The sequence below is a fragment of the Chenopodium album genome, chromosome 24 (assembly GCF_948465745.1).
Source record: "Chenopodium album chromosome 24, dcCheAlbu1.1, whole genome shotgun sequence".
NCBI classification, from domain to species: Eukaryota; Viridiplantae; Streptophyta; class Magnoliopsida; order Caryophyllales; family Amaranthaceae; genus Chenopodium; species Chenopodium album.
The window spans coordinates 5,120,875-5,144,487 of NC_137857.1; the positions used below are offsets into that span (position 1 = coordinate 5,120,875).

General features: G+C 33.9%; 3 protein-coding genes and 1 pseudogene across 4 annotated transcripts; 1 reads left to right on the forward strand and 3 right to left on the reverse strand.

Moving 5' to 3' along the window:
* Positions 1-1,744: 1,744 nt before the first annotated feature.
* On the forward strand, positions 1,745-3,604 carry LOC145612571 (uncharacterized). 2 transcript variants are annotated; one of them, XM_081667920.1, is made up of 7 exons: positions 1,745-2,064; positions 2,199-2,333; positions 2,428-2,529; positions 2,618-2,686; positions 2,849-2,999; positions 3,090-3,294; positions 3,400-3,604. In XM_081667920.1, the coding sequence occupies exons 1-7, from the start codon at positions 1,979-1,981 to the stop codon at positions 3,480-3,482; spliced, it is 831 nt and encodes a 276-aa protein (XP_081524046.1). In that variant the 5' UTR covers positions 1,745-1,978; the 3' UTR covers positions 3,483-3,604. The 2 variants fall into 2 exon arrangements, with proteins under 2 accessions (XP_081524046.1, XP_081524045.1); XM_081667919.1 differs by having other exon boundaries at positions 1,751-2,064; positions 2,199-2,351.
* A 6,954-nt stretch (positions 3,605-10,558) lies between these two features.
* Positions 10,559-12,338, reverse strand: LOC145612253 (protein LATERAL BRANCHING OXIDOREDUCTASE 1-like). Its single transcript, XM_081667632.1, has 4 exons — positions 12,080-12,338; positions 11,416-11,663; positions 10,974-11,301; positions 10,559-10,845 (listed from the first exon to the last, which is right to left on the reverse strand). Exons 1-4 carry the CDS (start codon positions 12,314-12,316, stop codon positions 10,603-10,605), a joined length of 1,056 nt encoding a protein of 351 aa, XP_081523758.1. The 5' UTR covers positions 12,317-12,338; the 3' UTR covers positions 10,559-10,602.
* A 2,532-nt stretch (positions 12,339-14,870) lies between these two features.
* Positions 14,871-16,801, reverse strand: LOC145612254 (protein LATERAL BRANCHING OXIDOREDUCTASE 1-like; annotated as a pseudogene).
* A 3,267-nt stretch (positions 16,802-20,068) lies between these two features.
* Positions 20,069-22,534, reverse strand: LOC145612529 (protein LATERAL BRANCHING OXIDOREDUCTASE 1-like). The gene is made up of 4 exons (XM_081667881.1): positions 22,294-22,534; positions 21,775-22,022; positions 21,381-21,696; positions 20,069-20,308 (listed from the first exon to the last, which is right to left on the reverse strand). The coding sequence occupies exons 1-4, from the start codon at positions 22,531-22,533 to the stop codon at positions 20,069-20,071; spliced, it is 1,044 nt and encodes a 347-aa protein (XP_081524007.1). The 5' UTR covers position 22,534.
* Positions 22,535-23,613: the final 1,079 nt, after the last annotated feature.

The window sequence follows — 23,613 nt, forward strand, 5'->3', positions numbered from 1 at the left end:
CATGCTCATTCCGATTTTTCAAAATTATGTTCACGACACGATCGACCCATGTCCCACCACTCGGTCACCGTGTCGTGCCGGGCCATGCCACCACTGTGTCATGCTTGTGCGGGCTAGCATGCCTCATGCCCACCTCTAAGTAATTACATTTGCATTTACAATTGACTGTGTCAACTAATTAAGCAACAATCAAAAATTTAATTAAATCAAAACTCTAAAAACTTTTAAACCATACCTCCTTAAAGTTCATACGATTGTTAAGAACATAATAGATAAACATAATTTAAGTAAGGTTTTTTTACTTTTACCACAAATAAAATCAAAAATTTGTTTTTTACCTCCAAAACATTTATTTTACCACCAAATAAAAAATTAAAAATTGTTTTTTCCCACCTGGCATTAAAAAAACCGATAAACCTAACAGATTTAATTTTTAATTCTTCAATTTTCATGACAAATCCATTGTCTTTAGGGGTGTTGGGGGCATATTGGCTCTTTGGATCCAATTTGATGTCAGAATTGACAAAAAAATGATCGAAAATGCCTCATTTTGCGTGTTTAAATAAACCTCTCGATTTGCGTGAAACCCGCAAAACAAGGCATTTCCAATCATTATTTTGTCATATTTGACCTCAAAATTCCATAGAGCCCACCATGCTTAATTAAAAAGGTCTCTAAACTATTTTTGTCAATTTTGTCAATTAAAAAGGTCCCTAAACTATTTTTGTCAAGTCAGCCTTATAGTCCCTATAATATTCTCTTAATTAATTAATTTGATAAGTCCCTAACTATTGTAATAAAATAATAATTAAATTTTACCAAATAATTTAAAATGGTTCCTAGACTATTATTAACTAAGGGATCTATCTATAACTTTATACTCCGTACTAAAGGTGAAACCAGGAATGACACATGTCATCTTCTGGTTAAAAATTTTCCCTCCAAAAGTTTTTTTTATTTATTTTATTTTTATTTTTATTTTTTTGGCCAAAACTTCTTAGAGAAGTTTTTAATACAAACTATACAATAATATTTCACTTCCAATTTGATAAGTATATTCCATTCGTACACCTTCAAGCAAAATATTATTCTTTTTATATAATATTATGCAATTATAGTTTTTTATCTTTAACTTTGTAATGTAATTCATAGTTATTTTTATTAGTCGTGCATATATTATTCACTCTGTTTTTTATAGTGTGATAAATTTTTTTTGTAAGAACTTTCATCCGATTTTGCAATTAGGTCTAGAATACTATTTTATTTATTAAATAATAGTGTTAAACTAATGATAAGTATTAAATATTGTCGTGCATGGCACGGGATTTAACCTAGTTAAGGGACTAAAATTCTACAAATATGTATGATAATTTATGCACCCTATTTGACCTTAACTCAGGTTAGAGCAAGAGCAACTTAGAAATTGTGGAATTTTGGTACATTTAGGTGTCATTTGGTTGCACAAAAGAAATGGGGGACATAGAAAATCATGGAAATTTAGATATTGAGGTTTTGTTTGGTTGACCACAGAGCATAAAAATATGGGAATTTCAATTTCATGGAAATTAAACTACCAAGTACCCCCTTGGTAACTTGAAATTCCCATAATTTGCAAATTCCTCCATGAATAACAAACATTTTTCAACAATTTATGGGACTTCTAATGTGGGAAGTTAGTTCCCATAATTTGTCAGTTCCTATGGGAAGTTATTTCCGTTGTCAACCAAACGACCCTTAGATATTTTTGCTTAGCGGTCATAGGCCTCAGCCCACTTGGGTCACAAGTTGAAAAGACCTTGAATCGCAAAAGCCCATGTATTGTTTTCATTAAAGTAAATTAGTAAAAGTGTAAAACCCATACGTTTAAGTTTTTTTTTTTTTTTTTTTTTTTCCGAAACATACGTTTAAGGGTTTTTAATTTATCCCCTTTTGTAAAATTATGTACTCGTAGTTCTGAAAACTAGAAAAAAATAATCTTATGGAGAAAGCGGGGTCAGAACGGATGGAGAAGAAGGAAGAGGAGTTGAAGAGAGAAACAGAACCTGAGATGATTAGCAAACAAGGGTAGGTTGGTTTTAATTTTGTCATGATAAATTTACTCGGAATAATTCTGAATTTTAATTTCTGTTCTGTAACAGTTATACTATTTTTTATTTATAAATTATTTTAATTTAATTGAATTGGGATTTTTTTCCCAGTGCAATCATCGACTACGGCGGGGATTCTTCTGATTATGATTCTGAGGATTATAAAGCTAATGCTTACAAATATGATGATGATCCTGACTTTTGTTGTGGTATATATGAAGATTTTTCAGACGACGAGGAAATAGAGTATGATTGGATTGCAAAGTGCGTATTTTTCAAATCAATTTAATTTATCTTTATCGTTTAGATTGCGAATTGAATTGAATTGAATATTTTGTAGCGGGAGGCCTCATAGTATTCTTACTTGGGGTGAACAGACTGATTCCGACGTAGTACTTCCTGCACTCTGTACGCCCCAGATTTGTGTTATTTTCTCGGACGGGTGCGTCTTTTTTCTTTTCTTTATATTAAATTCTTATACTTGAATTAAAATCAATTTATTAAGGTTGGAAATCTTTTATAATTTGCAGCACTAGAAAATACATTCCAATTGATTCAGATGAACCCCTTCCAGTGGAGCTGTATAAGGATCGCATAATGTATGTTTTCATTTTCATACATATATTTGATCAAGTTTAATTCATTTTATGGGGTGTTTTCTTTTATGTGATTTGATGATTCTTTTGTAATGGTATTGATAATTATATCAATTTAACATAATTAGTACTGTATTGATTATTTGTGGTGGATATCTTTTCCAGTCACGGTTTCTTTGGACAACCTAAAGATGTGTATGAAATTACGACCAAAGATGGTTTCAAGGTCCAAATAGATTCATTAGTAGAGAAACCAAATCTGGATCTTGAGCGTCAGATTGCAGGGCTTGCTTTGTCATATTTCAAAAATACACAGGTCTGTTGCTCATGTCCATTGATTTCCTTAAGTTTGTATTTTGTTTTATATTATTTTACTTTTAAAAAAAAAAAAAAAAATCATTGGTAGGATGGTGATTATGAGTATGTGAGAGGTGTTAAAACAAGAGCTGCATTTTCACAACGCTTTGGGATTCATATGATCTTCATTGCTCATCCACGAGGCGATGATTCTGCTGGAAAACTCTTTTCTGTCCATGTGGCTACTGGTGATCCACCGCTCGTTCTTGATTGTCATATATTTTGTGATATAGATCCACAATGTATACATGAAGGTGATCAATCTCAATTTGTGTCATTGAAAATGTTGCACAAAGTATTGATTCTCTTTATCCTAATCACTAATATGTTTTGTTGGTTGTTTGTGCCTAATATTTTAGGGAGACTTCATCTTCAGGGGAAAAAGGTTCGTTTAAGTAGAAGTCAGATAGCATGCAACTACTGTGCTGAAGAATTCAACTAGGACTATCCTTGGTGTTGTTGATTAAGTTGACTGGACCCTGAGCTTTACAAATCTTTATTATATGACTATCTATCAACTCTTTGCAAGGTTTGCAGGATTTAAATTGTTATCATGCTTAAGTACACGAGAGTATATCGTTATCATACCTATATTAGCATAACAAAAGCTAAAGATGGCGCATAGTTTCGAGCAATCACCTCAACTGGATCGCCGAGGTTAAAATGAGAGCGTTAGGAATGACGAGAACCATGAACCATAAAGGATGCTTGAATTGAATAAAACATACTGAAAGTATATACATAGAAATAAGAAAGCTAACCTGAAAGCAACCCCATGAAGAAAGAGCTAATTTGAACTATTGGAGCTCATCTTTAGCTTCTTGTGATGAAGTAAGGATAGAGTAATCAATAAGAGTTGGTTCCATATATGTAACACAATTATCAATTGGTTGATAATAACTAGGTAAAATTGGTATAAACCACCTTTTTTATTCGACTTTTTTGAAAAAACCACCTTTTAAGTTTTTTTATTAACTAATCCACCTTTTAAGTAACTAAATTTTTTATTGCACCACCCCTATTTCAAATCTAACAAATTGCATCTCAACCATCCACTTCCAAATCATCAACCATAGCAAATCTTTCTCTTCCATCTCAACCATCCACTTTAATTACCTCAATTTAGGTTTTGAACATAAACAAATACTACAATTTAATTTTTGTAGTAAAATTAGGTTTGGTTTTTTAGAGTTTTACTCAGTTTAGTCATGCATATATATAAACGGAAGGGTCAAATGTTTTTGGAGGTGAAAAAAATACATGATTTAGGAGCGAAAGTCACAAGTTGTGGGCCTCTTTGACGTATTAGTTATTTTTTTCTTCATAATTTGAAATATGGGTGGTGCAATTAAAAATTTAATTAGGTACTTAAAAGGTGGTTTAATTAAAAAAAAAAAAACATGAAAAGTGGTTTTTTCAAAAAAGTTGGACATAAAAGGTGGTTTATACCAATTTTACCTAATAACTATCTTTACAAACAATATATTTTTCTCCCATCATTTCTTCACTCTAACAAGAAACAACCTAGAGTAACAAGAAAACAACTATTTGTGTTTTGTACTTGTTACTGTATTATTATTGCATGACCCAAAACAAATATTTGAGAACACGTATAATGTTAATTGCTATCCATTCGATTTCCCTGAAAAATGTGGACGTCTCAACTTGTATGTGTCCCCAATCCAAGCTTTATTAAGCTTCTATGTTTTATTAATTACGGAGTATATACTTTTACATACACGTACTATTTTATTATTGTCTTCTCTTCTCCATTTCTCTCTACTCGATAACTATGCTAAATTGACTCTTAATTATAACATAGAGGCGAAAATAAAGTAATTCATAAATTAAACCTAATAACACGAACATGAATTCAAACCTAATTTGAATTTAATTAACTTGAAACCCATAAGAGTAAACAACGACATAAGTCTAAACGAATATGACTTAATTATCTCAAACTTGACCTCGACTTTAAGGCTAGTCTAACATTTCCTGACCTAATATAAATTGACTCGAATTTGACATGAGAGGTCGAAATTTGACGTGATTTTAACCAGACTAAATCTAACCTGAAAATCCAATTTTACACCTCTATTTAGATAGTTAGACTTGTATCAATCATCTAGTCCATCTAAATATAACATTATATCTATGTATGCCAATAGGGCGGGTCAAATAAGAAATGGTTCCAATCCCGTATTCAATAATGGGGGCAGGTGGTGGGAGCTAAGATCGATGAGAATGAAAATTGTACCTGCCAAAGGGATGATTAGATAGAGGTTAAACATTATTGTTATTTTAAGATCCTTATATATTATCATAAATTGCTTTCGATCATTTTCTTTATCTTTCTACGAAGTAAATTCGGTTATGTCTATTTTTTCTTACTATAGTGAGTAAGAAGATTTGAAAAAAGAAAAAATGGGTAGCAGATGGAGAATAGTTAATTCAATAGAAATGATGATAATATTGGTGTCAGATTCAACTATACTATAATTCATATAAATTAATCACATAAATCCTAATAAATCAATAACATAATTCCTTATATCGGTTTGGATTAAAGAAATTTAATAGAATTGTTATGTGTGTATGTCAATTTTAATATGGGAAATAAACAATTTTTTCATTTTTTGTGCATAGATAAATGATGGTCGATTTAATTGACATGGTAACATTGTACTAGTACTTAGGGCCTGTTCACATTTACTTAATTTCAGTTCAGTTCAGTTCAGTTCAGCTCCAATCAGTTCAGTTCAGTTTAGTTCAGTTTCAATCAGTTCAGCTCTTAATTTCCCTCTCACATAAATATTTATTTTAGCTCAATTCAGTTCAGTTCCAATCAGTTCACTTCAGTTCAGTTCAGCTTCAATTAGTTCAGTTAAGTTCATTTCAGTAAATATGAACAGACCCTTAATTGTAATTAAACTTATTTAACCTAATTTCACATTATTACACATTGTATGTTTGGATAATTGTAACTCTTCATTGGTAATTGTTAATATGGATAATTGCATTATTTCATTATTTACTATTCATTAATTATGATGGATAATTGTATCTTTTCATTACTTGCGTCTTTTCATCCATGTTTCTTTGTCTATAAATAGTTGTTGGTTGTTCTCATTTATGAATACAGAATATAAGTTTTATTTACTCTCTCAAGATATACATGCATATAGTTGCGGTTACTCTAATCTAGTTTGTTCGCTGGTTTCTTATAATTACAATACCATTTTATAAGAAACGAAACCCGTTCTATCCTGGGAGACAATTGCTTAATAACCTTGGGTATCGTAGAGGGAGCAAAATTGTCTTAAGGACACAACGCAATTTGTTGGGCTCGGGTTATAAAAATTATATTTTGAATCAAGTATAAAGGTATGTGTAATGTTCATTTAATCTGTTTTATACACTAGATATATATTATTTGATTTTTGATACTAGTTTTGTGTAGTATCTTTAACAATACAAAGGTGCATTCTTCCAAAGAAAAATAGGGGCTAAAAAAGACCCACAAAAATCAGATTAGAGTGCTATTTCATCAAGTTAGCGTACAAAATTTATGGAGCAAAAACAAGTGATCATCATCATCATCTCTCCACCATATCATGCAATATTTTTTTCTCTTGGAGCAACCCTGTAATCAGAAAAATTATGTTAGAAAGTCAATAATCTACTACGTACTTGACTTCATTAGAGATTATTAAGCACATACACAAATTATGTTAGAAGTCAATAATTAAGAAATAATCTGTTAATAGGAGATTTTAATCAATTTTAGTGTATTGTCAATTCTGTTTTAAGTTTGTTATTTTTGGGTTTTTAGTAAGGAATCTTTTTCTGTTTTGATTGTGTGGTTGTAATTGCACTTGCTAATGCTTTTTTTTTTTGAAGGGGTGCTAATGCTTATTTAAGCACAAGTGAATTGTAATTGGAATTAAGAATGATTATAACTTCTCGCTACATCTATTCTTCTACTTCTCTCTCTAAATTCTCTCTGATCATTTTCTCTTCTCTGAACTTCTCTGCAATTTCCTGGAGAACTACTTCACCCTTATCAGTGGTATCAGAGACAACCGTTGCCTTCCTCACATGCCTTTCGTCGGCGTGCATGGCAGAGCATTTTGAGGTTCTTTGGGTGGAGCATTTTGAGGTTCTTTTAGGGTCTGTTCTCATTGACTGAACTTAGCTGAACTGAACTGAACTAAACCGAACTGAAATGAACTCAGCTGAACTGAATTGAACTGAACTCAAATTAATATTTTATAAGAGAAGGAAATTAGGAGCTGAACTGAAATGAACTGAACTAAACTGAACTGAATTGAGCTGAACTGAACTGAATTTCAACGTAAAAGACCAAGCCCTTAGTTTTAAAAATAGGAAAAATAAAAAACGGTAAATGGATCTGGATCCGGGTCTGGCCGTTTTTTTTAGCAGGACCCGGATCCGTCGGGTCAAAATTTTAAAGACCCTGGATCCACGGATCCGGGTCGGGTCCAGATCCATTGCCATCCTTAATTTTGACCTCAAATCGAACTCAAAAAAGCCAAATTGATCCCATAAACATTAAAGAACATGATTTTGACACGAAAATCAAAGAATTCTTTTAGTTTCGTTATATTTAATGGTTATTTTGACAGCATGTGATGAAAAACAATTTTTAGATTTTTAGTTGGTGGTAAATAGAACTTTTAAAAGTTTGATGGTAAAAATAATTTCGTGTTTTTTTTTGGTAGTATAATAAAAAAAAAAAACCTATAAATAAATAATGGTGGTAAAAAAAAATTTCGTGTTTTTTTCTTGGTGGTAAAGTAAAAATAAACCTATAAATAAAAAAAAAAAAATGTAAAAGTGCATAAATATTTTTCAAAAAAAAAAGTGCATATGTAAAACAAAAGAAATCTCAACACTCATTACATTTGTACACGTGGAAGGACATAAATGTAAGAAATTATATGTGAGGGTAAGAACGTAAATAAACATTTTGAAGGGCATATAGGTCTGTACATTATTTATAAGCGCAATCTCACTAGGGATACTTCGTACTTGTATATGGGTATTTTGGTCTTTAATTATTATTATTATTTTTGAATTGAAGCAGGTTTTTTTTATTAATTTTATATCAATAGGTAATTTTTTCATATAGCCATATAGGTAATTTTTTCATTTAGTACTTTATACTCCTATATTTTTTTTAATTTTTTTTAATCTTAGGCGTGACGCTCCATAGTTGCTCCAAGTTATACAACTCCATCAAACTTCTTTGTTTTTTTTTTTTGGTTAAACCATCAAACTTTGATTAATAAAAAATAGAAAATAGAAAAGTGTTAGTGTTAGTGTTAGTATCTGATCCCTCCAAAATCGTCAGCTTTATTTCTTTTACAATTTACACAATTACACTGTATTGACAAGAATAGTATTGAAGATTTATATTGAAAATATTTCAATTTACCCCAATTTCAATTTCTACTGGTATGTAATGTTCCAATTTTATTTCTTCTTTCGTCAATTTTTTCTACTGTTATCTTTACCAGCTTGATCACCAGTTCATCACAACTCCCCAGCAATAATTATATATAAAAATCCAAACTTGGCTGTTAAAATTTCAATTTATGTGCTTTATTATTTAATTCTTGGGATTATTTATCTACTAATTTAATTATTTGGGGTTAAATGTGTTGGTAATATTTTAATTTGCACTTCTGCCAATGTTATGTTTTCTTTATATGCTTTTCCTTTGATCCGAATGAACCACAAGGGCATTATAAATTACAATTGGCGGAGTGGGGATTCGAACCCGTGTACACGAGTCCTCAATCTTTGTCGCCGAGCCAAGACTTGGTTGGTTGCTATTGTTCAATGTGAATTTCCCAAAAAAATTGTTAAGATTATAATTTCAGACATTTGAAAAAATGGGGTAGCATTAATTAGAGTGGAATTTGAGTCATTTGACTTGTAATGAAAATTGAGAGGATGGTAGTGTCTTTGGGACAATTCCTTGCCTTTTGTGGACGCCTTATAAAAAACCTAGGAAATACATTTGTGTGTTAAATACACTTTATTGAATGTCATTTGTTAATTGGAACAACCTTTTTGTCACCGTAGGGATAAGGTTGCGTACATTTGGACCCATTTGACCCTGCTCAAGGCGGGATTCTCTGTATAGGTGTTGGGATGATGTTGATAGGCTTTTATTCTTAGGTGAGTTTGGTCGGGTTGGGCTGTGTTTGTGGTGTGTGTGTGCCGTGCACGTGCTTGTTACTTTTATGAATGTTCTAAGAGTTTACAATTCCATCAATTTCTTCTTTGGCTTACTTAATCTTGCTTTTCTTTCACCAAACAAGTATGCCCTATGGAATGGATGCATTAATTTGTTGAGATGGACTTTGTTTGGAATGTAATGAATATGTTTGTGATTTTGTTAGTCTAATTGACTATATATGTGCTGTTAAATGGCTTTCTAACACGAGCATAATATGATTTTTTTTACTATCACGAACGTGAATGATTGAACATTGGTTACTTAACCCATACTAGTGGCGAAGTGCTTAATTTCAAGTGAACACTGTCTATGTTTTGCTCTCTTGAAGGCTTGGGGTCAGTCGTTGGTGCACATGACTAGTTTATGTGTATCAATCAGATTGATGTTTATCTGTGAATATTGTTTGAGTTGGAGGAAACTTGATGTTTGACGAACTTGGTTCTTGTTGTGGCTTGTAGGTAATCCAAGGAAAAATGTTGTCTGCAGGGTGAAAGCAACATCACTCTCTTCAATCAAGCTTGGATGAGCCCTTGAATTTGAAGAACTAAGACCTGTACAAAAAGCCATCTGTTGAACTCGTGTTAGTTTCATGCCTGACCAAGTTCGTTGTCTGGTATGTTTACTACTTAGCTCCCTGTATGTTTTATATGTCAAAATCTGTTCTGTTTTATCAGTTTTTTAGTCTAACAACTATTATCAGGACATCTGCACCCTTTGTTTAGTTTCCTCTACCTCTGCTTTTGTTATCTAATGTCTAATGGCTTAATTTATGGCTCAGTTGACTAGACTCGAATGATTTGATATAGTATTTATGTGATTAATGTTTGAGTTTCACCTGAATCTTGATTGATAGCGAGGATTATATGTTGTGAGTCTTGTGACCATCATTGTGATATAGATTTTATTACTCAGACAGTCATAGTTGGCTATTACTCTATTAGTGTTGGATTATATTCCTGTGTGGGTCTCTGTGTCAAACTCGACAAAGTTATGAAAATTTCAAATGTTTTTGCTTAAGTGTAGTAATCACATCCATGTCAGAATATCAAGCATTTGACATGAGCTCTTGTGTCTGGTAACTTAGAAGATTAAGTGGCACAGTCTTATCATATCAATTTGTGTATCATAATTCATAAAAGCAAACACACACAATTATCATATTCTGACATGAATTGGAATTCAACTTAGTGTGATAATGCAAATACTAATAAATATCAATTCCAAAACAGAATCGATTCAATGTGAAATACATTCCATAATTATTTGTTTTCCCTAAGAAACACTCGTTTTGACACTAAAGCTTCAGTGCATCTATTGTTCTGCGCTCTTGCGCATAGCTCTCAAAGAAAATCTGCCTAAACTCATGGATGTTGAACCTTTTATAGTTTTGTTGCTGATGAATACTGACCAATTCATTGACTGGCCCAATTTCCTTTTCATCTTCTGGAGTGCAAAATGCAGCCACTGATATCCTGTCTTTTGCAGCGTTTGTTACCACTCTATGTATTACGCTCTTGAATTCCCCGTTAGTCATCACCTGAAAAGAGAACATTCTTGGACATTATATAATTCTGACATATTTTATCCTTATCTTCTAGACTTATAAAATGATTGAATTATCTGTTTTTGGTTTCATGGGACTAATGTCGATTTGCAAAAACTTACCTCTCCTAAGTCACCAAAGTTGACGAACAAGGCTCCTGGAATGACTGGAACCCTATACCAGAGATCGTCTTTCAGGACTTGTAGACCTTCGACCTCTTTATCTGGTAAGAGGAATGTCATTGTTGCACCATCTGAATGTGGTTTGAGCCCAAGAACACGCTCAGGGCATGGGCAACGAGGATACAGGGTGATTCTTCCGGTTATTGGTCCTTGCTTCCCTTGATGTTTTAAGAAGCAGTCTTCTTCTAAGTTCAGTGACCTTGCCATTGCCTTATAGAAGCCCTCAGTCATTGCTGCTAGCTTATTTGAGTACTCATCTATCATTCCCCTGTCAAATTCACAACAAAAGTCACAATCTGTCAATGTTGATCCTTGAGATGACATTGCTCAGAATTCCTGTACATTTTGCTCAATAAAAGTACGAGTTATCTTAAGAATTTACCCAAATTTCGCCGGCTTTGTTGGCCTGAATTGGAGCTTCCGCTTTTTCTCTGGGTAAAGTGTAAGAAATAGCCTGTCATTCCAATTGATAGTTTGAGCCCCTGCAAAAACTGAATCACTTCCATATCCTTGGAAAACATCATCTGCTGCAGAGCACTTGAGCTTCTCTTCTAGGGGAAGCGCGAAGAATTGTTTAGAAACTTCAATCAACTCTTCAAGGAATGAGGTGTCCATCCCATGATTTATGACCTATGAATACAAATTTCTAATTTGCGTTAAATCTTGCAATTTACATAATATTTAATCTTATGATTCAATTAATCATTTGTATACTACTGCATGGATCATGATCATCAGTTATCTCAATTTTAATTTTTAATGGTTTAAGAATGAAACTCCTATCAATTTATTTTGGGTTGTACAAGAAAAATGCAAGTTACATAAAGGTCAAAAGCAGCAAGAACCTATAATTAATCCAGATCAGATAGGGTCTGTAGAGCTTTAAATGTACTTAATTTTGTACTTATTTGTCATGCTACAAGTAATTATATTTCACCCCCACCTTCCACAGATAAAAGAATGAAAAAGAGGTTGAAGACAGTGTTTTGACTTTTGATTGTTCCTACTTGAATTTGGATCTTTCTCTAGTTGTGGTCGTAGCGTACCTGAAAGCAACCCCATTCTGAAAGGGCTGACCGAAGCTTTGCAAGTTCCTGTGTTGAGGAAGAGAGGAGTGAAAAATCAATGAGCAGATTGTCCCTCCACAATCCAGGGGCATCAATGGCTTCAGGGAAACCATCTTTGTGAAGGTATATATCTGGTATTTCATCTCCTTTTTTCGTCAGTTCTTGAACTAGCTTTGATTTTAATTCATCTTTTGTTATGGAAGCTGGTTCTGGCATTGTAGCAGTAGTAGAATTAGTAGTATTAGTAATTTAAAAGCTTATGGTTGGGGAGCTTATTTTCTGGGCTACTCTGTGTTTTTGTGAAATTTGTTATGCAGTATCAGTTTAGTTGGGTAGTCTATTTATCAAGTTATTTAATATCAGCAGGTAAGACAATGATAAAGATGGGTTATTTTTATATGAATATTTAAGTGTCCCTTGCCATATCCTAGCAGTAGATGAAGCTGGCTTTCCCGTCTTTTAAGCATTAGACTTTTGACTTTGGTTTCTCCTTGTAAAGATGATGTATAATAATAATAATGATCTTGTTTTAAATGGTCTGGTTTTTAAAATTTTAAGTGAAATGTTGCATTAAACATGCTTTCCCTTCTTTAATCTGTGCATGGGTTCGGTTTTGAATACTTATTACTAGAATTAAAGTTTTATTGATAGTGTGATAATCGTTTAGTGGTTGTTTGATTGACATGTAAAAATACAAATTTGTACTTTATAAGAAATTGATAAATGGATTAGTTATGTTGACAATAAGAAATACGATTCATGTATTTTCTGAAAGTTTAGAATACATAAGGCATAATGATGCTTGGTAAATATAACTTATTTACTGCCCATAAAAAACAATGTAAAACTTTTTATAAGGAATTAGTGACTTTAGAAATTGCATCTTGTTTAGAAGTTGAACTTCTTTTATTGAAACAAAATAGCTTCAAAAATTTTGATTATTAATTGAGCTTGACAATTAAGTTTGTGGTCCTTTCCTTTTTAACCAAATCTGGACTCTGGAGTGAACTTCAATTTTTCTCAATCAATTTAGAGTTCCATATTGGGTATAAATTATTTAAAGAGAAACAAGGATAGTACTCCATTTTTCATTTTTTGCCCAAATGAATTTGGCACATTTTTCTTTATGTTTCCTATAGGAAAAGAGGTATAACCTGCCCCAGAAGAATGATCCTACTGTTCAAGTTCTATGTATTAACTTAGAAAATACTAATTATGAGTATTTTTTTTTTATCTGGTCTTTAATTTATCAACGATTAATTTCTTTGTTAATTGTGACCATCTTTATCATTGGAATATTAGTCTAGAGCAGACAAACAAGTCCTCCGAATCAAGTTTGATTGAGCTCAATACTGTTCATGTCATGTTTGGGTGATAAGTATTTTGGCTTACTTTGGGTCGATTTTAGTTGTATTGATCTCATTTATCTTTTCATTGAGCCAACTTTGGTTATAAACAAAATCAGGTCACATAATTCAGGTATTGTTTAGGTCTAGATTGAGTAATCAGGTACAAGTAAATTCTGTCAAGTTCTTTGGTACATTGTTTTTTTTTTTTTGCAAAATAAAATAATTTTACTCTATACTAGCTTGAATAAGATTTATCATCACTGTTCACAGCTCACAAGTGACTCACACTCACAAATAACTAAATAAGTTATGCCAATTTGCTCAAATAAGGAAGTGCCCTGTAGCCAACGAATCAACCATCTTGGTCTGCAAATTTGCCACAATGTTTGATAATTTACATGTGCATTAATTGTTGCACAAGCCAACACATGTATTTCCTTGCTTCTATCTTCTGTCACTGTTATTACTCCTCCCATTTTTTATTATCTGCATTGAAGTTTGAAGTTGGTTTTTATTTAAAAATTATTTATGCATATACTGATTTTATATGACTTAGTTGCACATAATTATTAGCCTGTCAAGTTTGTTTGGGTCGAATTTGAGGTAAATTCATTTTCATGTCAGAAAGTTCTGTCCAAGATCCTCCAATTTATTTCATAAATAAAGACACTACATTTCTTGGTGGGTTCTTGTTTGGTTCATTTTTTAATGGGCTGAGCAAATTTTGAGAATGGGCCTCAATATATGGCCTCATCCTAGCTTCCCTGATATTTAACAAGTGATGCAGGCCCAGTTAGGTTGGTATAGTTTTGAAAAATAGCCCAAATGCATATTTTGGATTCATTTCTCTTTGTGGTTAATGTTACTTGGTTTTTACTCTTGGTAGCAGCTTAACATGGGGTGCTCTGTCTTAATGTGTCATGTTAAGCTGCTACCAAGAGTAAAAACCAAGTAACATTAACATGACACATTAAGACAGAGCACCATGTTAAGCTTAACATGACACATTATAATTGATTTTCCTATTGTTCCAACATCTTACGATAAAAAAATTTACCGTTGTTTCACTAAATTATCATTTTAGTTATTTGTATCCTTCCTTTCACCCACTTCATTAAAGTGAGGGTTTTTGGAAATCTGACAAATTATATTTTTAGAAAATGTGACAATTTTTCTAAACATCCAAAAATAATACAAGAATGATATTAGAGTATTACTTATATGAGTATTAATTTTGCTCCAGACTTCTAGTCTAGGTTTTATTTAAAGATGAAAACTACAATGCTAAGCAACCTTAGAACTAATCTTACTCTCTCAATGAGAGAATTTCTATGAACAGGATATATCTCTCCTTAGAAAACTCATGTGGGTTTATTTTGAGCTAGGTTGTAGTTGTAGTCAAAGATCAAATCTTGAACATACTAAAGCTTAAATGCATCAAGTGGCCTATGGCCTAGTACATGGCTCTTGAAGAATGTCCGCTGAAACTCGTAGATGTTAAACTTCTTGTAGAGTTGAGGCTTGTGGACACTGATTAGCTCGCTGACAGGTCCAATTTCCTGATCCTTATCTGGGTGGTAGAATGCGGCCACTGATATTCTCTCACTTAAAGAACTTGTGACCACCCTATGCATGGCACTCTTAAATACCCCGTTAGTCATTACCTGTATACGTCATAAGTATTATTTAGAAGTTAGTATTATATAAACTAATTATCAGTAAATTGTATTTGGTGAGGAGCGCTGTTTTGATCTACTTGATTTTGAAAAACAACATTATCATTCCAATACCAATTTTTTTTGGGTGTTACATTCACTTTGGTGTATATGACTTTTGATGTTGGATAATGGTGGTATTGCTAATGGCCCGCGATCATTCTATTAATCCTAGTAATTGGTATCATGACATTTGGAAGTATATATGTGTAAAGAATCATATTATTTTCCTACTGTTTGGGTTAATATCATGATATGAACATATCTGAGTGCAAAGATATTTGGATTTGAAATACCTCTCCTAAATCACCAAGGTTGACAATCAAGGCTCTAGGAGAGGTTGGAACTTTGTACCAAATATCATCTTTCTGAACTTGGAGGCCTTCAACACCTTGCTGTGGTAAGATAATCGATATAGTTGTTCCATCTGTATGTGGTAGGAACCCAAGAACATGCTTAGGGCTTCAGCAATGGGGGTAGAAGCTGAACTTTCCTATTAAAAGTCCTTTTTCACCCTGAGAGTTTATGAAGGTATCCTCTTCTAAGCTCAAGGATCTCGCCATTGCCCTGTATATAGTCTACTGTATGCTTACAATTTTTCGAGTACTCGTCTAACATTCCTCTGCCAAGTTTATAGTCACATTAAATGAAATTGTTTAGGAGTTATAGTTTGTATAAATGGGTTGTGATCTTTCTTAAGGGGATAGAGGGGTAGGGGGGTGTTAAGAGGTTGTGATTTACCTGAATTTCTCTGGTTTCTGAGGCCAGAATTGAAGCTTTCGGTCTTCTTCTGGGTGAAGTGGAAGAAATAACCTATCATTCCAGCTGGCTATTTACTGATTATCTCCATAAATTGAATCATTCCCATAACCTTGGAAGATGTCATCTGATCCAGAGCTCTTGATCTTTTCCTCTAGGGGAAGCGCGAAAAATTGCCTTGAAACTTCAACCAAGCTGTTTAGAATTGAGCTATCTATCCCATGGTTTATGACCTGTAGAAAGAATAAAGTTCTAAATTGTTGGCTCTAATTGCTATACAGTAAAGCTTAATTTGTCATTTGAAAAAACATCGCCTTTTAGGCAAATGGTGTAATGTATTTCTTGGAAAATTGGTTTTTGAATCAAACCTCTATCAGACAGATTTTAAGCACCATCTTTTATGCAAGTTTTTTTTTTTAAATTATGTTGGTGTCCTTTCAAGTGTCAAAGAATGATTGGGTGATCCCAACAAACATAAAGACATAATGCATCTGTATGACACTCTGGATTTAAAAAAAAGTGATAAAATAGTTTGTTATGATGATGATGATATATAGCTACTGATTTTCTTCATCTCATTTTTGGGTGACTTAGCTCTAACAAACTTGACTTTGGATTATCAGATTGTTTAAGCATACCTGAAAACAACTCCATTGTGAGAGAGCTGATCGGATTTTTTCGAGTTCTGTTGCTGAGGAGGAAGAGAGAAGAGATAAATCAATAAGCAAATTATCTCTCCACAAATCAGGGGCATCAATGGCTTCAGGGAAACCATCTTTGTGGAGGTATTTTTCTGGTATTTCATCACCTTTTTTGGCTATTTCTTGAACTAGCTTTGCTACTACTTCTTGCTTGGTTAGTGGAGTAGGTTCTGCCATTGTAGTTAAAAGTATAGTTGTTGAATTTTTGGCTGACTTAAAGCATGTGCTAGTAGTAATATATATTTACACCTAGGGTTGTCATAACTTTAAGTTGATTTTCCTGTCTAATTAATCATTCTACTTTGACGTAAACATTTTCCAATGCATAACTTTTACAATTATTATACTCTTTCCATTACATAATACTTCCTATTTCCCTTTTCAGTTCCCAAAAAATGGTCTTGTTTGAATCTTTCCTATTTAATTACATTTTGTTTTTAACATCAATTTCCTTCATTTTACTACATATAATATAAGGAAAATTTCACATTTGCTACCAGGGAAAGGACCCTAATTTACATTTGCTACCGCTTTAATTTCTTATTTTAAATTACTACCACTTAAATCAACGTTTTTTAAAAATCACTACCACTTAACGGAATCCGTTAGGATTTCCGTTAAGTTTATTAAAAAAAATTAATTAAAAAATAAAAAATTAACCAAAAAAATTAAAATAAAATAAAACCACCCTCCCCCCTCCCCTGCCACCCCTCCCTTAAACTACCACCACCCTGCCCTCCCCCCATGCCGGCGGCCGGCGCCGGTGCGTACCCACCCCCCTCCCTTTCCCCCACCCCTACACAGCCAACAAATTCCCCTTCCCTCTCCCCGTTCTTGCTGCCTAACACCCACCCCGAACCAAAACCACCCCAGCCCCGATCCCCCCACCGGAATCCGCCCCCCCAGCCCCGATCCCCCCACCAAATCAACCCCCTCCCCTTCCCCTACCGTTTTCGACCTTCACAAACCCTAAACCACCACCCAGATTCCACGAAAAACGAATTTAGGGTTTTGTTTTGGGTGGTGGTTTAGGGTTAGGGAACGCCGAAAACGCGGTAGGGGAAGAGGAGGGGGTCAATTTGGCGGGGGAAAAGGGGTAGGGGCGGATTCCGGTGGGGGGAAGGGGAAAGGGGTGGTTTTGGGTTCGTGTTGGTGGCTGGTCGGCAGCAAAAAAGGGGTTCGCCGGAGTCACGGGCAGGGAGTGGGCTCAGGCGACGATTGGCTGGACGGTGATTGGTGGTGCGGTGGTTTGATGTTGAACAAGGGCGGTGGTTTGATGTTTAGCAATAGCGGTGGGTGAGAAGGAGTGGTGGCTGGACGGTGGTTGGGTGGTGGCAATGGAAATCCTAACGGATTCCGTTAAGTGGTAGTGATTTTTAAAAAACGTTGATTTAAGTGGTAGTAATTTAAAATAAAAAATTAAAGCGGTAGCAAATGTGAATTAGGGTCCTTTCTCTGGTAGCAAATGTGAAATTTTCCTAATATATATGTGCATACTTTTTTTTTTTTTTTCATTTTTTTTTAATTTTTTTTATTTTTAATTCCTTTAAAACATTAATCTCCCATGAAAAAAAGATAGCAAATAACAACGAGAAAATGCACAACACTCCAAAGTATAAAAATTTCGTCTTTGATCCCAATATTTGGTAAACATCTATTGTAAATCAAGTAACTACTGTAGTATTCCACTTTCCTTAGTTCTTGTGAAAATACAAAACACAAACTATATTATAGGACCTAGTTGATAAAATTATACAAAGTATACAAGTATAAATTTTAAATGTTAATATTAAAATACACATTAAATGATTAAAATATAAACAATATGGTCACAGTAAGGCATTCAAATTGTACAAAAGTCAAAGTGGAACAATTACTGAAGAAAAAAACAAAATATGCAAGGACTAATTATTCCTGTATGCTTATGGAGTTATGGTAGCCCATGTTTGGTTGTTAGACTTGTTTGTGTTGTACTTGTTACACAGAGGAGTTCTAGGAGGTTGATGTAAGAAGATAGTGGGGTTAATTGTTTATTCAAGTGGTAAGAGGTAGGAGAGGAGAGAAGTAATAAACAAAAGTAGGTGAGAGGACCATGAAAAAAGAGAGATATGGCCTTTAAAAATATCTTGTCATAAATAGAAGTGTATCGCTTTAAAAAAAAACAGCTGATTTAAGGGAGTGCAACTTATTATTTTTATTATATTTTTTTATTGCGGTATCTCGGCCCGTCTCGGAGATGATGCAATTATCGCCAACTGGATTGCGATTATTACAGCATAAATGTGGTTTAAAAGTCTCTAGAATTTCTATCTGTACCTAAAATTAGGATTCTACAACTGATAATAGCATAATAGTACCATAAATCTAGTGTATTCTGGATTATCCTGAATACATTAATAGTGTGTTTAGAAAAAGAAAGAGAAGGAAAAGAAGGGGAGGTAGGTGAGGGAGAGGGAAGGGAAAGGGAAGGGAGGGAAGAAAGATGAGTTTTCTTTCCAAATCTTTGCATTGTTTAAGAGATCAATTTCCTACAATTTATTCCCTCCATTTCCCCCCTCTAATTCCCTTCCTTCCTCATTTGTTATCCAAATGAAACATAATCCATCATTCCATTACCCTTCTCCCCATTTCCATTAGTTCAAACAATGTGTAAAGGTTTAAAGCCATTATTAGAGCGGTAGGGGTAGGTATCGAGTGATAGTGCCAAATATCACCAAGACCATAAATTATCAGACGACTTAACTTAAAACTCGGTCTATATAAAATTCAATAAAATGCGGTAGATGTTGGTGCATTAGATTTGAAAACCAGTACAACTCACGGACAAGTTTAATATTGTGGGAGTACTTTTCTAGATTTGATAGTGTGTTGATGGCTGTAAGTGCAAACAGTGTTCCATTATAACCGAGTGATTTTTGATCAATACTTGTGTACTAGTTTTGCTTTCTTACAATATAACAATTCACAAATAAGGCTATAGGATAATATATTTGTAATGGATACAAGTGGTATGTTAGACAAATACTTTTATTATATGCACAATAATATGTAAAATGCTTTCAAAATTTTAATAAAACTTCTGTTTAACGATGGAGAGAGCTGGTATGCTTGCCTCTGCTAGTATTTGGATTTTGAAAAGGACACATACAATTACAAACTATGTAACTCATACTTCATTTCACTTCAAGTGCCATGTTTTATCCTGGACAATAACAGATAGCCACATAGTTATAAACATATGACACTCTTATTCGTACCAAAAACATGGAAAGTTTTCATACATAAAAACTGTCAATTATTGGAACACATTTACACTGAGTACCCGAGTCCATGTAATGTATATATAGTACTAATGAACAAGTCTTATCAAACTCAGAAGAAAAGTTTGGTTGGATGCGCCACTCTTTTGAAAAAGTAAAGCACCCATGAAATGAAGAGTAGATACTAAACTTTGAATGCATCAAGTGCTCTTATGCCTAGACGAAAACTATCATATATTTTTGGATTATATTCTTTCAGGTTAAACTTCCTGTAAAGTTGTGGCTGATCAGCACTAATCAATTCTTTTAGAGGTTCAACTTCATCGTCATCTGGGTTGAAAAACATGACTGCAGATATCCGATCTTTTGTTGAATTCGCACTCACCCTGTGCACTGCACTCTTAAATACTCCATTAGTGAAAGCCTGCAAAGTGAAAACATAACAACCCTTTGGTTTCATTGTATTACCAGTAACTTTTAAGTGGGAAAAAATGGTTATTTTTAAGGAAAATTTCACATTTGCTATCAGGGAAAGGACCCTAATTCACAATTGCTACCCCTTTAATTTTTTATTTTATGTTACTACCACTCAAACACACTAATTATTAAAATCACTACCACTTAACGGAATCTGTTAAGATTTCCGTTAAGTTTATTAAAAAAAATAAAATAAATTAAAAAAAATAAAATAAAAATTAAAATAAAAAAAATTAAAAACCACCCACCCAAAAAACCCTAGCCCTCCCCGTCAACCACCCTCCCCCCTCCCCCTACCGGCGGCCAGCGCCCAAGCTGCAGCCGCCGCCGGCGATATTGGTCGGAATTGAAGCCCTTCCCCTCCCCACCCAAAACTAACAACCCCTAACCCTAAACGCCCTGCCCGAAACCACCCTAAACAAGTTTTAGGGTTTCGTTTAGGGTGGTTTTGGTGGCAGGGAATTGCGATTGACGCGGCTAGAAAAAGGAACGGGGGACGAGGAAGGGGAGGGGGGTCGATTTGGTGGAGGGAACGGGGTTGGGGGCTGATTCCGGGGGTAGTTTTGGTTTCGGTTTGGGGTGGTTGGTCGGGGCAGCGAGAACGGGAAAAAGGGAGGGGGGTTCGCCGTTGGCTGCGTAGGGGTGGGGGAAGGGGGGGGGGACGTGCCGGCGCCGGCTGAAGTTCTGGGCGCCGGACGCCGGCAATGGGGGAGGGCAGGGGGTGGCAGGGGAGGGGGGAGGGGTGGCAGGGGAGGGGGAGGGTGGTTTTTTTTTTTATTTCAATTATTTTAATTTTTAATTTTTTTTTTAATTTTTTTTAATAAACTTAACGGAAATCGTAACGGATCCGTTAAGTGGTAGCGATTTTTAAAAAACTCTGATTTAGGTGGTAGTAACATAAAATTAAAAAATAAAGGGGTAGCAAATGTGAATTAGGGTCCTTTCCCTGGTAGCAAATGTGAAATTTTCCTATTTTTAATTCTTATGGGTTGCTGTGAATGTGAAGAAATCACACTTACCTCTCCTAACTCACCGAAGTTGATAAAAAGTGCGCCTGGGATGAACGAGACCTTGTACCATTGACCATCATTCCAAATTTGGAGACCTTCTACCTCTGGCAAGAGATACGTGACCATTACGTTGTCTGTATGTGCTTTTGTTCCAAGAATACGTTCAGGAAATGGACAACGAGGATAAAGATTGAACCTTGCTATTGCTGGTCCGTGTTTCCCGAACTCTAAGCAGTTTTCTTCTAAGCCAAGTGACCTTGACATTACTTTGCAGAGAACCTTATTGACCGATGATATCTTTTTTGAATACTCCTCTATCATTTCCCTGCCAATATCCGTGATCTTACTCTAAGAGTCTCAGTACTGGTGTTGAAACGACTGTTAGGAATGTAAAGTTTGTTACCTGAATTTGTCTGGCTTCTGTGGCCAGCATTCAAGCCTGAGTTTTTCCTTAGGTTGGAGAAAAAGAAATAGCCTATCATTCCAGTTTCGTGTTTGAGAACCTGAATAAGCTGCATCTGTGCCATATCCTTGATATATGTCATCTGCTGCAGAGTACCCAAGCTTTTCCTCTAAGGGAAGTGCAAAGAATTGCTTGGAAACTTCAATCAACTCTTCAAGGAATGAGACTTCTATTCCATGATTTATGACCTTTTAGTTAACAGAAAATTGGAAGTGTTAATTTTGAATCAAAGTACCATACTCTTAAATTTTAATGCTTAAGTGATGTTCATTTAGTGTACTTCTATTTTTAAATATTCCTTTTTACTAACATGCCAAAGATCAATATACTACTTAATTTTTCTCCTATGCTTGTCAAATTTAGGACGTTTGCGATGAAAACATGCAAAACAGTGAAATTCATTTCTTGGTTTGTAGATTGAAAGAATGAACAGGAGAAGTAGGAAGAAAGCAAGCTTACCTGAAAGCAACCCCATTTGGAGAGAGCTGATCGGAGCTTGGTGAGTTCAGGTTCAGAGTACGAAGAGAGGAGGGAAAAATCAATGAGCAAATCACCTCTCCACAAATCAGGGGCATCAATGGCTTCAGGGAAACCATCTTTGCGGAAAAAATCCTCTGGTATTTCATCTCCTTTTTTAGCTATCTCCTGAACTAATTTTGATGCTAGTTCTTGTTTGGTCAAGGGAACAACTCCTTCCATTGCCATTTTAGTAGACTAATTGTACTACTTATTATGTAGTGATAGTAAAATGGTGATAGTTGCATTAGCTGCTGCCTATATATATGGGAGGGATCTGGTGAGAATAAGTCAATATGTGAGAAAACATACTTATATGAGAACTGATCTAAAATTTAGAACATGTGAGTAAAAGCTTAGAATATCTGTGTAAAAATTTTGAACATATGATTAAAAATTCAGAACACATTATTTAAACTTCAGAGTTCAGACACGTGATTTAAAATTTGTAACACGTGAGTAATAATTTAGAACATCTAAGTGAGTTATAATTTAGAGCATCTGATTTTGGATTTATAACGTGTGATTAAAATTTTAAAAACCTGATTTAAATTTTAGAAAATTAAATAATAACATCTGATTTCGGATTTAGAACATATGAATAAAAATTAAGAACACCAGATTTTAAATTTAGAACAAGATGAGTAACATTTAGAACAAGTGAGTAAAAGTTTGGAGCATACGAGTAAAAATTTAGAACACATAATTAAATATCATAGAAAACAATTCAAATTTAAAACACATAAGTTAAAGTTTTGAACAAATAATTTAAGATTTAGAACATATGATTAATAATTTAAAATATTTAATTTGATTTAACTCATTTAAGATTTAGAATAAGTGATTTAAAATTTAAAACATGTGATTTAAAATTTAGAATATACAAGTAAAAATTTAGAACATGAGAGTGTTCTTACATAGGAAATAATTCTCACATAAAGGAGAAATTCTTACAATATATATATATATATATATATATATATATATATATATATATATATATATATATATATATATTAGGTTCATATGATATGCTTGAAGAATGATTTTCTAGGCTTTTGTGATTAGTCTGATTACTCGTATCATTTTGATGCAGAATTTATTTAGTTGCATGTTTCAAATTTTGATACTCCCTCCGTTTTGTAGTCAAGGCAGTACTTCCGTTTCATATTATTTGCAACTTTGGAGACCACACGATCTCCTAGGTAACTTTTGTTTGTGAGAGTAAAATAGAGAGAGAAATATGAATTCATGTGATGAGGA